Below are 15,221 nucleotides of genomic sequence, written 5' to 3' on the forward strand. Positions count from 1 at the left end.
AGAGAAGTTATACTCTCAAGTAAAATTAGATATTTTTACCAATCCAATATTTCTCTAAATAGTCTGTAATTTACTGCAATTATATTAATTTTGTGAACCTATATAAATTAAGTCCTCCTCTGTGCCCGTGCCTTCTAAGACACCTTGCTTTGGATGGCAGCTGCGGGACGGTATGGGTTCGATCCCAAGTTCAGTCTCCAGGAATTTTCGGCCGGTGGCAATCCACCATCATGAGGAAATTGGGGAGCTCCGAATGAGTAAGCGTAATTCGGTCACGAAGACCTACTACAACAGTAGGGGATACGTCATGCTGACCCCCCCCCCACCCCCCCGACTATTCCAATCCTGGTTGAAGATCTCCACACTTAGTGGTGATGAAAGAAAGCATAGGAGGGAGGCCGGTAGGTAAGCCAAGGCCCTTCATGGGCTGTTACGCACAGAATTATTATTTTTATATAAATTAATAAATCCTACTTTTCTATAATAGTACTTTATTTGTATCCAAAAATATTTCATATGGAGGGAAAAAAAATTACAATTATTAGAAATATTTATGCATATGGGTTGATCTGTGAATAACCAAACTGCACCATACACAATAGTATATTTAGAGAATAGATTAGTTTGAATTCATTGCATGGGTTTAGCAATTCCACTGTTGTCAAAACAACATTCGTAGCTATTCATGGACAAACAAAAAATTGTTAAAGCACAACACACTTGAAAAATTTTGTTTGTGTTACATCACCTGGTTTAGCACAGACAAATTGGGCAGGTATTGTTGATATCAGGATACTATATTTTCTGTAATCAAACAAACATATCCAATCACCTGCTCGACTTGTTTTCTGAAATTTGCCAGTTTCCTAGTGTATTGCAGATAGAAAGTCATATATACACGACATTTGACCACTTGTCTACTATTCAGGATGCTGAACAACTCCCATGTGCACTCAACACAGGGAAACCGCCATTAAAATGGTTAACTTGCTGGGACCACTATAAAACTGCACACTCATTGAAAGTCTTCAGTAAAATTTGCTTTTTGACAGTTGAAATACTTCGCAAGTTCCTGTAATCTGACATCACAGTGTCAATATGTTCCAGGGTCATGTCTGTCTGCCATGCAGTATATTCAAATCCTAAAAAATAAAAGAGTATAAATAGTACATGTATCACAAAGAGAAAAATGAAAAAAAATATATATATATGGTTGGGGTGGACCAATGTGATATGCTCACGTTGGCTGCTACTAATGCTTAACCGTTAGGGCTGTCCCATGTATAAAAATATATATCGTACTCATAAATGGAAAAAAGTTTAATCTGCACTGTGTCATGCATTTGGCTCTGACTATGGGATATGCATAGGTTTGGGTCTCCTGGGGGAAGCATAACAAATTTTCCCAAGATTTCAGCCTGTGTATGGAACCCATGGCCACCAGCCATTGTGAGGAAATTGGGGAGCTAAGAAAGAGTAGCGTAACCTGGTCATGGAAACCCACAACAATGATCAGGGGTTCGTCACGACCCGTCATGCCATGGGAAAAAGAAACTTTCCCACTGATCTCTGGATTTTTCAGTTTTGTTTACGCAGGATTATTAAAAAAAGAAACACACACACCAGCTTGATAACAGCAGCATGTGAAATGCTAGCTAGCATGGTTTTACAGCAATAATGTCCTATGAATAGTATTCTGGTTTTGTTAGCAAAAAAAGTCATTTCACTCAATACATTACAGAGGTAAGGAAATTCTAAATCTAATGAAATACATTTCAATATGATGAAAATAACAACTTAGTTTGTTACATTTATTGTTACTTTTCCCTACAAAATTCATACATGCTTTTCGTAGTTTGGATTTCATACATTTATAATGGATATTAGAAACTATTACTAGTATATGTAGAAATACTGTGTGTCTGAAAACACTCCCGTTAATGGTTGCATGGATCCCTATTGTGCTCCACTGAAATGTGAGCTTTATAACAAGTCAACAATGGATATATTTCACATAATGGATGAACAGACTTTCTGCACTCTTCCACGAAGGTACAGTGGGATCCACGAGTATTACCGTGCAAATTGTCCATCGCCATGTTCGTTCACTTTCTTTGACCCAATGAGAGCTTCAAGAATTAAAAGAAAAGTCAAAACAAGCTGTTGACAACTTCTGCACCAGCATACATGAAAATACATCGCTTAAAAACACTTAGGATTAAGAGAAAAATTAATTAAAATAGTCATGGACAATTTTCACGGTAATACTCATGGATCCCACTGTACACTGGGAGTCAAAGTGATTAGTGTTGCCAAACTACAGAAGCACGTGAAAATAAACGAGTGGATCAATACCGTAATCCCCACAACAGTGTTAAAAAATTGATTTTTTCAAACATTTACTGGAATCATTTATGGCATAAGTGTGTCATTATGTACTAGAACAAGAATTGTGGCCTTCTAAATCCATGAAACTTGACATTATAAAATATATATTAACTGTGGTTACATGCGCAGTAAATACAAATTGGATGATATTGTTAAGGCAAAGGGAATTTATGTGTGCATCAAGTTCATATGAACATAAAATCTTAAGGTTGAATATAACTTAAGGACCTCAAAAGGGAAGTTACTTCCACAGAGCCATTTTCTAAATACTTTCTAAAATAATGTCATGCATTTCATCTCCGATATTGTAAATCAGCAAGAAATTTGTTATTTAGAAGCAGATTTTTTTTAGCAGCAAAGTATTGTGAGTATTGTCAGTTATAAACACAGCAAATCTCAATCAGTGGTTATTCACTAACTTGTTATGTAGCTACATTAACCATCCAACTTTCATGTTAGTTCTAGTGTTGCCCACGAGACGAGACTTTGGCCTGTCTCGTCTCAAAAATATTCATTTGTCTCGGGACACATGATCAATCTCGTCTCATCTCGAATTTTTAAAAGCTTGTCCCGCGGGCAACACTAGTTAGTTCAGTCTCATAGTCATAGAAGAGAGGATTCTCAGTTACATTCAATTGTAACTGCTAGAGGTCTTTAGTTTGAGATTGAGTTTTGTTTTAAGTCCAATAGACTAATTGGGACTGGACCTACAGTTTAAAGTGGAATCTGGAACACTATATGCCTCCAACCAGGTATCGAGCCTGGGATGCTTTCATTACAAGGTGACTGCATTACCGCTATGCCATCGGGGAGGCTGCTATGGGTTTTAGTGATGATGACATGGAAGGTTTTGTTAATACAAGGTATATGTGTCGGACACAGAGGAATAAGTTGACGTTCCAATGTTTTGTTTGCTACATATTTTTAAAAATGCAGATTATATTAGTACTTACATTACTGATGTGTATATATATTAATTTTTAATTTTGTTGGCCTCTGAAATTGTCAGTATTGGACCAATGGTTATAAATTAGTGGAACACCTCTAAATGTAAATTTTACCACATATCAATGAAAAATAGAATGCCTACATTCGCTTCCATGTGTGGTAAATAAGTTTTTTCTACATTTCTTTTTCAAAAATAACATTTCTTAAATTTTGGAAATCATGAATAAATGTGTTAAAAAAGACACTCACCCTCTCCACTGTATTCTGCCCTTCTTGGGAGAAAGTCTTGCTTGATGCAATTTCTGACTCTGGCCTAGGAAATGGAAATTCTGCAATCTCTTGCCACTGCCAACTAGTAGCTGCCTGTTGCAAAAAAGCAAATATAAACATCACTAAACATTCTAAAAATGTTCGAATTTAGTTCTACATTATCAGTACTCAGTAGTAAGTGTGTATACATTTGCATTTTATATCCATTCCATTATTTCAAAATTTCTCTATACATTTTGTAACTCTGATCAACACGAAACGTGTTCTTGTAGTTAAACATAATTCAGGTTAGCTGCTAGTGTTCTATTTCTCAATTATGACCTTTAAAGTGCTTCTGTATTTTCAATTTAATTTTTGTTGCGCCGCTTTTCTATCTTATGGATCAATCGCGACAATAACTGCGAACTTATGACATATATATGATGAGACAATCATATATTAACGCCTTACCCCATGAGCATTAAAGTGCTTTTATATTATTTTTTACACAAGAAAAGGGCAAAGGCAATGTTTTCCGTGGATATAGCACCGTGTCATGAAGGCAACTTAGAAGAACATTGGAAAAACCTATTGTATTTTTTTAAATATATTTTTATTTACACCTTGTACTACTGCAATACAATATACATTGCCAAATATGTCTTCAACAAAGTCAAGCATGCGTACGCGGAAACCAATATTTCCTTAAGAAATCGAAAAAAATGCATTGACTAACAACGGCATATTTACATCGCTGATTACTGTTATTTTAATGTGCAAGTTTATAATAATAATAATAAAAATCGTAACATACTCACCCTAAGATGGCCCGGAATGTAAGTATTCTCTTGCATCTCACATTATCCTTGTCTCAAGTACCAAAAGCAAACATATATATACATCCATCTTCGACAATTTTGGTAACGACTCGACCGAACGACTGATCTCGGTTGGGTATGAGCTGCCGAGTGCTAGCGAACGGAACGACTCGAGAGCCAGCGAACGAGTGAGTTTCAATAATACGGTATATTCGATGTCGTTTGTCTTGCAACCGACTTCAGCCACCAACTCGTCAGCTAGCTACCGTAACGAGTTTCAATAATAAGCTCCCCGATCCGAGTTTAAAATTTGATCTTCGTTCGTGCACACGGTCATGAGTCTGTTTGTTTCGAAATCATTGCATTACAAACAGTGAGTACATTTTTTTGGACCCCTCTGTATTGAAAAGGAATTGCTTATTTCTTACTTCGTATACCGGTGAATCTGTACTGGAGTGGAAACAACGAGGACTAGCGTAAACCGAAAGTTCCCGGGGAACCGGTCAAGACGTCACCAAGGCGGTCGGTACGGTCCTACCAACAAAGGCAAGGCAACAACAAACGCACTGACGTCAGTAGACGGTGTTCAATACGATGTGCGATAGGTCAACCTATGTTCAATACACAAAGAAGAAGAAATAGACATGCCGCATTTGTTTGTTTTCTTTTGACTGGCAACCCGGGCAACCCTTATAGTTGTTTAACTTGTTTTTATGATAATGATTTGTAGAATGCTCCTTGAAGGCGTTGTAAAAATACTAACAGTAAGAAAATTTACCAACATACCATGTTTATTAGAACGGTTTGGGACAACGTACGTACTGAGTTTACGTTCATTTGTGAATGATGTCCACGGTAAAAATTTACCAGTTAGGAAAGTAATTCAGAGGAATGTATCACCATTTGGTACAGTAAAAATCAATTGTCCATATAATGTAGTAATAAATCCTACGGACCCACACAGCGATAATCCAAACAAGATCGTCTTAACGTTACTAGGAAAAGAAAGTTCACAAGTCAATGTAGAATTGTCAAATGAATTGGAAGTGCAAGGAACTATTCAAGGGATGCCTCAAGGAAAGAGAGAGTTTGCATTTTGTACTGTAGATGTTCCGGTAAAGTATGGTATGCTTAATAAACGACACTTTTTTTATATATATAGTGTTACAAAGTGTTAGAATTGCTATTTTTGGATCTTATGGTCATTTCAAAGCTCACAGAACATGATTAGATTTATTTCATCCTTGTTTGCATTTACATGCTGTGATATCAGACGTGTCAATTTGTGTTCACATTACAATATAGGGTAAAAATGTCATATGCGGGAAATGGATTTCTTCAAATTTACAGGAGAAAGTACTTACGGAATTGAGTTTCTTTGTAATTTCGGAAGTTTCGTAGAAGTGTTTTATCGCATTTTTTAAACTATTTTGCCGCTAAATCATGTATTTTTCTATAATGTCCGTCCGATACAAGAAAGTTGTTGCTTGCATTTCCATCCATGTACTTGAACTGGATGTTGCGAGCATCTGATGATGTAATCCCCGGTAAGTGTTTCCAAACACACAGTTTTTTCACTGTATTGCCCAACCTAAAGCAACCTAACCTAACCTTACCGTGATGGTGCATGATGGGGCTATCGTGAATGGTTTTTGGGGGGCTATTCGTGGATGGTTATATGATCCAGAATGGTTTTTGGGGCTATGCGGGAATGGTTTTTGGGGCTATTCGTGGATGGTCATACTATCCCTAATGGTTTTTGGGGTTATGCGGCAATTTTTCTGTTAAGAAGGTTGAAACACTGCTTTGCCGTTTGAAACACAATGCTAGTCAAGATTTGCCCGCCATTTTGTGTGTTCAGGAAGGGAGAAAAGAATGAAAAATAATTACTTGATATGTCGACAATAGATACTAATTTTGTTGAAGAAAGCTAAATCCGTTGTTAAACAATCTTTCGCAATGCAGAATAGGTAAGTATGAATGTAAAAAAGTAGAGAATAAACGAGTTAGAGCAATTTCCCGGATATATGACAGTTTTACCCAATATTCGTGTAAAAAACATAATGGCAGCTTGAACTATGTTCCGCAATACACAATTGGTAAGTACGAACCATGCGAAACACAAAATATCCGATTTTAATGTGTCTACAATCTATGAAACTGGTACCGGTTAGGCATGTCAGGATTAAGCCCAAGCTTCTTTTGTTTTATTGCGATTTCATCATGTTACATGCCGGCCCCGTGGCAGAGCAGTGCTGTGATGCCAGGGGTTCCAGGTTCAAATCCTGGCCTGGATCTTTGCGAGTGTACCTTCATCAATTTCATCACTCATCCCATCTTTGCAAATTAGCCAAGAGTGGCACAAAAGCAAAGTAAAATAAAGCAAATCATTCATCATATTGTTACTCATCTTCATTGATCACATTTACATTATGTTGAAAGCCAACGAAATGTTAACTGATTTTCATAGTTTTGTGTGTTTTAGTTGTTTTAAGGAAGGACATATTGTTAGATGAACTGTCTATTTTAAAAATCCATGTGAGTACTTAGAAAAGCTTTCAGGGCCATTGACCCACTGTACTCCCTCGAGAATTATGTTAAGTGTTCCTTTAATCGACAGATTTCAATGTTTTGCGTAATATAAAATTGGTTCCAGCATGCGGAAAACGCAAATAACGGAGATATTTTTGATCCCAAAGTATGGGTCACGTAAGTAAAAACTTTCCTTTCGGAGTACTTCTGCAGCTTTTTATTAGTAAAAACCGTTTCTATGCACACTCAAATAGTGAAAGATCACATCAAAAATAACTGTCTCAAACCTAACAATCCTAACCCAACCTTGCAAAATTATAGCTGCTATTGTGTCACTTGCACAAAGTCTTTGGGATGTTCTGCTTCATGGTAAGGTAACAGACATATTTTACTTCACAATAACGCATTTCAAGGAGCTAAAAACAACTGTAAACATTCATAAACAACAAAATCTTCATAAACCAGGCAAAATATTTCACTTTCTCGAGGGGTTACAGAAAGTCAAGGCTATCAAACGTTCAAAGAACACTAAATTTTCCCGTTGTGTTGCTTAATTTCATGCCATGGCCTCCCAAACTTTTTTTTTCAACCAGTACGTCCTGAAAGGTATGTAATTTGTAGGGCTGAGCCAATGTATCAGTATCGGAAAGTATCATTTCGAATTTATTTACTGATACCTGCTTATATTTTTCTGACATTTTGGTCTTTCACAGACTCTGCAAAAATGCCACACGACACTTTCGTGGAGTCTAATTATCTTGTAAATTATACTAAATTCAAACTTTCATTTTGCATGAAAAACAGGATTTTGTGATTATGTAACATGCATTATATTTTTCTGATGTAATTCTTCAATATTCTAAAGCAAATTTTATGGTAAATTCATGCATAGAATTGGAGAAGAATATCTACACAATATATTGAACAACTTTTAATTATTGAAATTTTCAAATATCGGTATTGGTGGGAATCGGTAAGAGTATCTTTATTGGTTCAAAGTGGTATCGTCTCAGCCCTATTAATTTGATTATCATTGTCACAGTTCCAAATCACAATAATCAAGTTCTAGATTCAAATAATTTGATTACAGAAAATATTACTTGGCACAGATTGATGTTGCAATTAACATTAAATGGAATTTGCAGATTTGAAGGTGGTATGTACACAGAATGGAAGTCTGTCTGTATCAGGGATGGAGTCGGATAGTATTGAAGCATCACTTGAGAATGGAAATATCCACAGCAGTAATCTACGTTGCCCTTCCATTCAACTGGCATGTCGGGAAGGAGATATTTGCTGCCAAGGAGTACATCTGGGAAAAGTAAACTTACATGCTGAGAAAGGGGTTAGTCAATTCTTATGTCTCTCAGTGAGCTCAAGATAAATAATGGAAAAACAAAGTTTTGTTCCTCCACTATATTATTCCTTATTTTCATGAAATGCTTTATTATTTTTCAATTACAGAAGTGAAAATTTTCAATCGATGGAAATTTGTTCACATCCTTATATTAAAATGAATGGTTAGCACATTGTGCTAAGACACCAGGGGTCCCTGGTTCAAATCCCGGCCTGGGCATGGATGTTTGTGAGTGTCCATTCATCATATCATCACTCATCCCCATCTTCACAAATTAGCCAAAAGTGGCACAAAAAACGAAGTAAAATAAAGCAAAGCAATCATTCAAAACCTTGTATTGCAACATGATTTTATGGACAATTTTGTACACCAAATTTTAATAAAAGATTTTTCTGAAATTTTTAATGAAAGTTAAGTATTGCAGTTCATGGATAGATTTACAGATTATAATTTGAACTAGTGCACCTCAATGTCTGTACATTTTTTAAAAAATAAAGCCTTAATTTTCTTTCAGAATATTTCAGGAAATAAATTCCTGGGGAAGGATTTGCATGTTTTTACTGGCAAAGGAAATGTGGAGATCATGGCTGTGTATTCGGACGTGTCTCACTTTGTGGCCAGGAAAGGAAATATTTCCCTCAAAAATCTGCACGGTAAAAGCAAAGTAGATATTGAAGAGAAAGGAAGTCTTGTTGTCTGTAAGTATGATAATGGCTCTTCCATAGTGTATTGTTTGCAAGTTTATAGTTCAACAACAAAAAGAGCTGCTGTCAGCTGATATTCTGGAAAAATATATATTTAGCAGAGGACCTGACTGTCACGCAGGAGAGCTGGGTTCGATATCCAGGGTGTGTGATCTAAGGTCCCTGCATAAAGTGGCTCTGGGGCTCACCCAACCGTAATTGAATGGGTACCTGGGGGTAAAGGTGGCTGGAGTGTGGTGCTGATCATATCGCCTCCAAAATGGCAAAGATCGAGAATGTTTGGGACCTTACCCCTGCTTCTCCTAAAAGTGCCTTCATGTCATGGGGAACTTTACCTTTACCATCGGAAAGAATAATATTCACTTTGTAATGTTCTCTTTTGGATTCTATGACATCAGAAACTGCACTATGTCCAATTGTAGCACAGCAAATATAGCTAAATTGAGCATCTTTAGTGAACTTGCTAGTCTCATGGTAACTCATTTAATCTGTGACAAAGACTTCTTTTGTGTTACCTATGTCCTTCATTCATCAGATTTTAGTTAACCTATAGCAGATCAATGGAAAGGAGACAGCAAATAACGCACCATTTTGTTTAAAATTACACACAGTATTTCAGTTGTCTTTTTTATTCTTTAGTATGCATATGAAGCTATGATACACTCGAATTACAAAATATTACATTCATTATTACTCTTTTTACTATTGGGTGAAATCACCCAATTGAAAGACAAAAAGTTGCTTGATAGTCATGGATTTGCTTCCAATTTTCTTTACTGATACATACATGGTCCAATTTGACAAATATGTAATATTCGACTTGTCCAACAAATATGTTGAAAGTTACAAATTTTTGAAAATTTTAAGATTTTTAGAAATTGCATGGATGTACAAATGCATCATATGACACAAATATGTCATATCTCAGAAACTATGTGGAGTAATTGTGATGATTTAGGTATTTGATTGATTGATTCAATTGCTTTATTTTACTTCACTTCACTTCTTGTGCCACTTTTGGCTAATTTGCGAAGATTAGGATGAGTGATAGTATGATGAAATTGATGAATGGACACTCACAAACATCTATACCCAGGCCAGGATTCGAACCCGGGACCCCTGGCATTGTAGTGTGATGTGTTAACCGATTTAGGTATTGTTGGAGAGGAGAAGGACAGTCCTAACAGAAAGTAAGTGTTTCCATTCTTACCTGCTAAGAAAGTAGAAAAAATATTTTAAAGAAATTAATATGTTGTGATGGAAAAGACACTCTACTTCAGGTAATTGTTTGATAGGGAATACCAGGTTTTACAACAATCAAAATTGTTACACAGCATAATGAATACATGTTCAACATAATGTTAAAAATCAGAAAGGTATTATTGTTCATAATACAAATAGCACATGTTTCAGTATTCAATGTATGAATCATTGTTTCCACTGGCACACAGTTATATTTTTTAAAATTGGCCTTAAAACTCTCACAAATTACCACTAATATGAGTACACATAATATTGTTAGAAACGTTTAATACATGGGAGAAGCATTACTATGATGGTTAACAAATTTTAGCTCACAGAAATTGTACTAAGATCAGAGCTCTTGTTCAGAATGCCTATGGGCCAGTCCATACTGAATGGCCCAGCACTGGTTGATTGACCATTTTTAAACATTTTCATATTTTTGTTGTTCTAAACAGGGTTGTTAAAGGTCTAGGAATTTTAAATAAATTCAATTCGAATCCAGGAAAGAAAATCAGCAAGCATAAATGGGTTCTGGACCGTAAAGAACCTTTTTATCTGTAAAGTATTTAAATTTGGTCCAGGAACCTTTTTTTCTGGATGAATTTAAATTCAGTCTAGGAACCTTTTCCCACGATCAATTTAAATATGGTCCAGGAACCTTTTGTTCCGAATCGGTTTAAATAGCATCAAAGTTTGGTATTGAAATGAAAAAATACGCAACTTGGATCAAATTTTAAATTGTGCGAGAAAAAAAGGTTCCGGTCCTATTGAAGAACCCAATACAATAGAGGAGTTCTTGGACCTTCAACAACCCCCTGCTTCTCACTACGGACTTGATGAAAAACTAATCCAGGTGGTGGCTGTCTCAAGAATCTAAGGAACAAGGCCATGCGTAATTGTAGAAATGGACGAAACGCAAACACTGCAGTCATGTTACCCCTCTCCATGTAGCCCCATTCTCTCCTGCATGTTCCTTGCCTTGGTTGAGACGTCTCGAGTCACTACTTGCGCAGAGACTGTTCTCATTGGCTTGCTTGTTGCATTCATTGAAAATAACATTTGAATAGCCATCCCATTGCACTGCAGTGTGAATCTTAGGGCAACCCAGTGACAAACGAAATGCTTTAGGGACATGACAAGAATGGCATGGACACCGGAAAGGTTTGGCAATCCAGTTGCTCTGAATTTCCTTGCATAAAGGACAATTTCCCTTGATGTAGCAACAGTGCCCATCCCTGTTGCGATAGCTGCTGGGAGCGCAGCAGCCTCCTCACATTACCTCATCAACGGCTCCTATTGGCTGCGTTTCCTGGATCGGATGCCAGAGCAACGTGTGACGGGTTTGTTTGAACTCAATGTAAAGTCACACTAATATGGTCCATTGCATTATGTAACACTTTGACAAGGAAGGTTTTTGAATGTGGCCAACGAGAGAACAACAGCATTGTGATTTATTTCCTGGGCTACGGTTTCTACAATCGCAATGTGACATTCCAATGTAAAACGTACTCGCGGACATTTTTAGAAGCAAACTTTTAATCGGTCAATCCTGGTCCAGGAATTGTAAATAAATTCAATCCCGGACTGGGAGAGAAAATCAGCAAATGTAAATGAGTTCTAGACAGTGTAAACCTTTTCATAATTAAAGCATTTGAATTCGGTCCAGGAACCTTTTTTCCGGATCAATTTAAATAGTCCATCCAGGAACCTTTTTCCGTATGAATTTAAATTCGATCCAGGAACCTCTTTTCCTGCATTAATTTAAATATGGTTCAACTTTTTTCAATGAAACAATATGCAACTTGGACCGAATTTAAATTGTGCAAGAGAAAAGGTTCCGGGCCTGCAGCAGAACCCATTAGAGTTCATGGACATTTAACAACCCTGGTTCTAACCCCTATGCAATGGTAGTTCAAAACAGGCATTATTTTTCTGAAACTTTACTTTTAAAATGTTGGCCATTTTCTGTTTCATGAGTTACGGCATTTTTGGCCTTTGCAGACAGTTGCGATGATTATAACTCAGCTAAGAAAAATGATAGAAAGCTGTGGTAAAAAAACCACATTGTTTTCAGTACATTTCAAGCGTTATTTTATGTTCTGTACCTTTTTTTCACCATCTCTAATGAAAATGGCTGAAATTTAGGGCCAAAACTGATTTGTTATATAAGAAGTATGGTTATTGCTCAATTATTGTACCTTCATATGGTTCACTAAATGTTTCAATTTTTATGTTTATAGTGATCGGTGTTAAAGTTCTACATAAGTGTATTTATTATTATTTACCAAATTTTGGAAATCATTTTATTTCCTTAGTGACACCCATAAATCTGTACTTTTGTATTTGCATGATTATACTTTTCCATGTACAGTGGTGCTAAGCACAGGGGAACACTTTACTTTTTTACTTTACACTTTTATGTACAGTGGATTTTTTATCATTCAAACAGAAGTTCATTTCCCTTGAAATCATCCTTAATGACTAACTAAATTTCTAGCCTTCTTAAACCTGAAGGTTTATGGCTCCTGCAACACAAGCCTTCCATCTGTCCCTATTCTAGGCAAGATCCACCCAATCTTCATCTTGGCCTTCCCACAGGTGTCTTACCATCAGATTTCCCAACACATCCTGTAAACTCTTCTTTCCTCCCCCATTCGTGCCACATTGCCTGCCCACCTAAGTCTTCTAGATTTAATTATTTTAATATCTGGACATGAATACAAATTATGCAGTTCTAAATTATGTAACCTTCTCTACTCACCTGTCTCTTCATCCCTTTTAGGTCCAAATCATCTTTAATGATGTGATGTTTTTGTTAATTCAAATTTTGAATAATTTGAACATTTTTTTTGTCCCCTTGGAGTTGAAATTGAAAAGAGCCCACTGTATTTACTTCATGTGTGCTCAAGTGCTAAAGTAGGATTTTAATAAACAGTACCACTATTAAGAAAAAATATTTTTGTTCCATTGTATTTATGTGGTGGCAAGTTTTCAAATCCAATCCAATATAGTAACACACACACACAAAAGCCACGTAGTTTCAATATACATATGATCTCTTGCATGATAAATTATTTTCCCATCTACTTTGTTGCAAATAGTTGTAATTAACATGAACTAAAATAAGAATGCAATGTTTCCCTTTTCACAGCTGGACTTGATGGAACGTTGCAGGCTTGTGTTGAAGAAGGAAATATGAAAGTGCAAATCAGTCGCCTCCAAGGACATTCACACTTGGAAACTAAACTTGGTAATGCCGAAGTAAGTGTACCTGAAGATCTAAAATGCAAAATGGATTTTCAAGGAGTTCGCGTATCGTTACCAAAAAGTATCAGACATCAAGGTGTTTTTCAGACTACTACAGCTGGAGAAAATTATTGTTATAAGGGACATGAAGAAATGGAAAGTTGCCTCCGAGTTCTATGCTATAAAGGTGATTTAAAAGTGGATTTAAAAGATTGGTTATCAACCTTAAACCTAGGTTCCCTAAAAGATGTTTCTCCTAATTAAAAAGCAAGAAAAACTTAGTATTCTAAAATTTCTTGCATAGTTAATAAAGGATTTCTTTATTCCTTGCCACACTTTTTTTTTTACTATTTGTACAATAGCTATCAGAAAGCTGCGATCAAAATATGGATTTATACCTGACACCAGAGTGGATAAAACTAGTGATTTTTATTTTTTTAAAAAAATGCCTAGAATTGCATTTTGTGACACTGTACATATAGATATGTTTTTCTCGTAAACTGCCCTGTACAATATTTGAACAATTCAATTAATGCAAATAAAAAATGTTTAAATATAAATTTTTCTGTTCTACATACATGAACCTACTATGGAAATGCTAGTGTGTGTTAATAAAACTATCATAATTTACAGCTTAATCAGAATGACACGACAGTTTAAAATGATCAGTATTTTATACATATTCTACACAAAATTTTTGCTACTTTTGCTCATAAAATTATTGAATTTTAAATCAAGAGAAATTTAAATGTGTTTACAGTTGTAACTAGTTAGGTGGGTGCTCAATTAAATAGCAAAAATGGGGGAATACGCGCAAAGAGGCCGTGGAGACAAATTACACGTACCCAACCTAACAGTTACAAAAGTCATTGTTTGAGGTTAATGACACGTATTTTGTACAGTCACCTCAGTCTCAAGAGAGAACCAATTAAATCGGGACAATGCGACACGTTAAACAAAGCGGTTCCTTCGTACTGATGTCAAAGACTTGCCCCCCCCCCCTTTCATAACAGTGTTAAACCTTGAATTGAAACATAAATTTTGCCACGATTCCGTATTCGAACAACCACAACCTCGTTTTGGAAAAATTTCTAATCTAAGGTACAATTTTGTGTGGCAGATAAATATGCACTACAAGATATAGTTTGTGATTTTATTATATTAACCGCACAACGCCGAATGCTTAATATTTTTTTTTTTTCATCAATAACAAATACATCAACAATTACAACATTTCTTTCTTTGATGATATCAACAAGTGTTCAAAAGTTTTAACATTCCCCAGTAGTAATATAACAAATTAGTTAAATGAACAACATATAGATATATGTATGTATACAACATATGCAAGGTACTATTAAAGGTTATAAAAATCAATCATTGGCTTTTATAGGAACACGATGTTACTTAGGAAAAAAGACCCCCCCCTTTTTTGATGCTCTTATGAGTTTCGTCAAACGTACGTAAAGCGCTTGTTCGTGCACAAGAGTGCCAACTAGAATTTACGTAATTGTATTCCCCTCCTTTTTTTTATGCCCAATTAATTCTGGTCTATGCCTGCCTTGCATATAGAAGAAAAGAAGCAAAAGTCACGTCACGTCCTATCAGTGCAATCGCGACGACGCAGTAAAATTTGGGGACAAAACCACTAAAAATGCTTTTGATTTGAGTTCCCTTTTTGACATTCCTCTTAATATTCCAACTCGTGTTTTGTTGCTGAGTAACACGTACATT

At 35.9% G+C, this 15,221-nt stretch overlaps 1 protein-coding gene and 1 long non-coding RNA gene across 3 annotated transcripts; one reads left to right on the plus strand and one right to left on the minus strand.

The window, feature by feature from the left end:
- Positions 1-532: 532 nt before the first annotated feature.
- LOC145984345 (uncharacterized) lies at positions 533-4,625 on the minus strand. Its single transcript, XR_014441298.1, has 3 exons — positions 4,404-4,625; positions 3,586-3,699; positions 533-1,142 (listed from the first exon to the last, which is right to left on the minus strand). It is a non-coding gene; the product is annotated as an uncharacterized LOC145984345 (long non-coding RNA).
- Positions 4,626-5,064: 439 nt separating this feature from the next.
- On the plus strand, positions 5,065-14,021 carry LOC145984346 (uncharacterized). 2 transcript variants are annotated; one of them, XM_083118001.1, is made up of 4 exons: positions 5,065-5,528; positions 8,081-8,280; positions 8,807-8,990; positions 13,393-14,021. In XM_083118001.1, the coding sequence occupies exons 1-4, from the start codon at positions 5,117-5,119 to the stop codon at positions 13,749-13,751; spliced, it is 1,155 nt and encodes a 384-aa protein (XP_082974127.1). In that variant the 5' UTR covers positions 5,065-5,116; the 3' UTR covers positions 13,752-14,021. The 2 variants fall into 2 exon arrangements, with proteins under 2 accessions (XP_082974127.1, XP_082974128.1); XM_083118002.1 differs by having other exon boundaries at positions 5,066-5,167.
- The last annotated feature ends 1,200 nt before the right edge of the window (positions 14,022-15,221 follow it).

This window comes from Lepisma saccharinum, chromosome 2 (genome assembly GCF_977018435.1).
Source record: "Lepisma saccharinum chromosome 2, izLepSacc3.1, whole genome shotgun sequence".
Lineage (NCBI taxonomy): Eukaryota > Metazoa > Arthropoda > Insecta > Zygentoma > Lepismatidae > Lepisma > Lepisma saccharinum.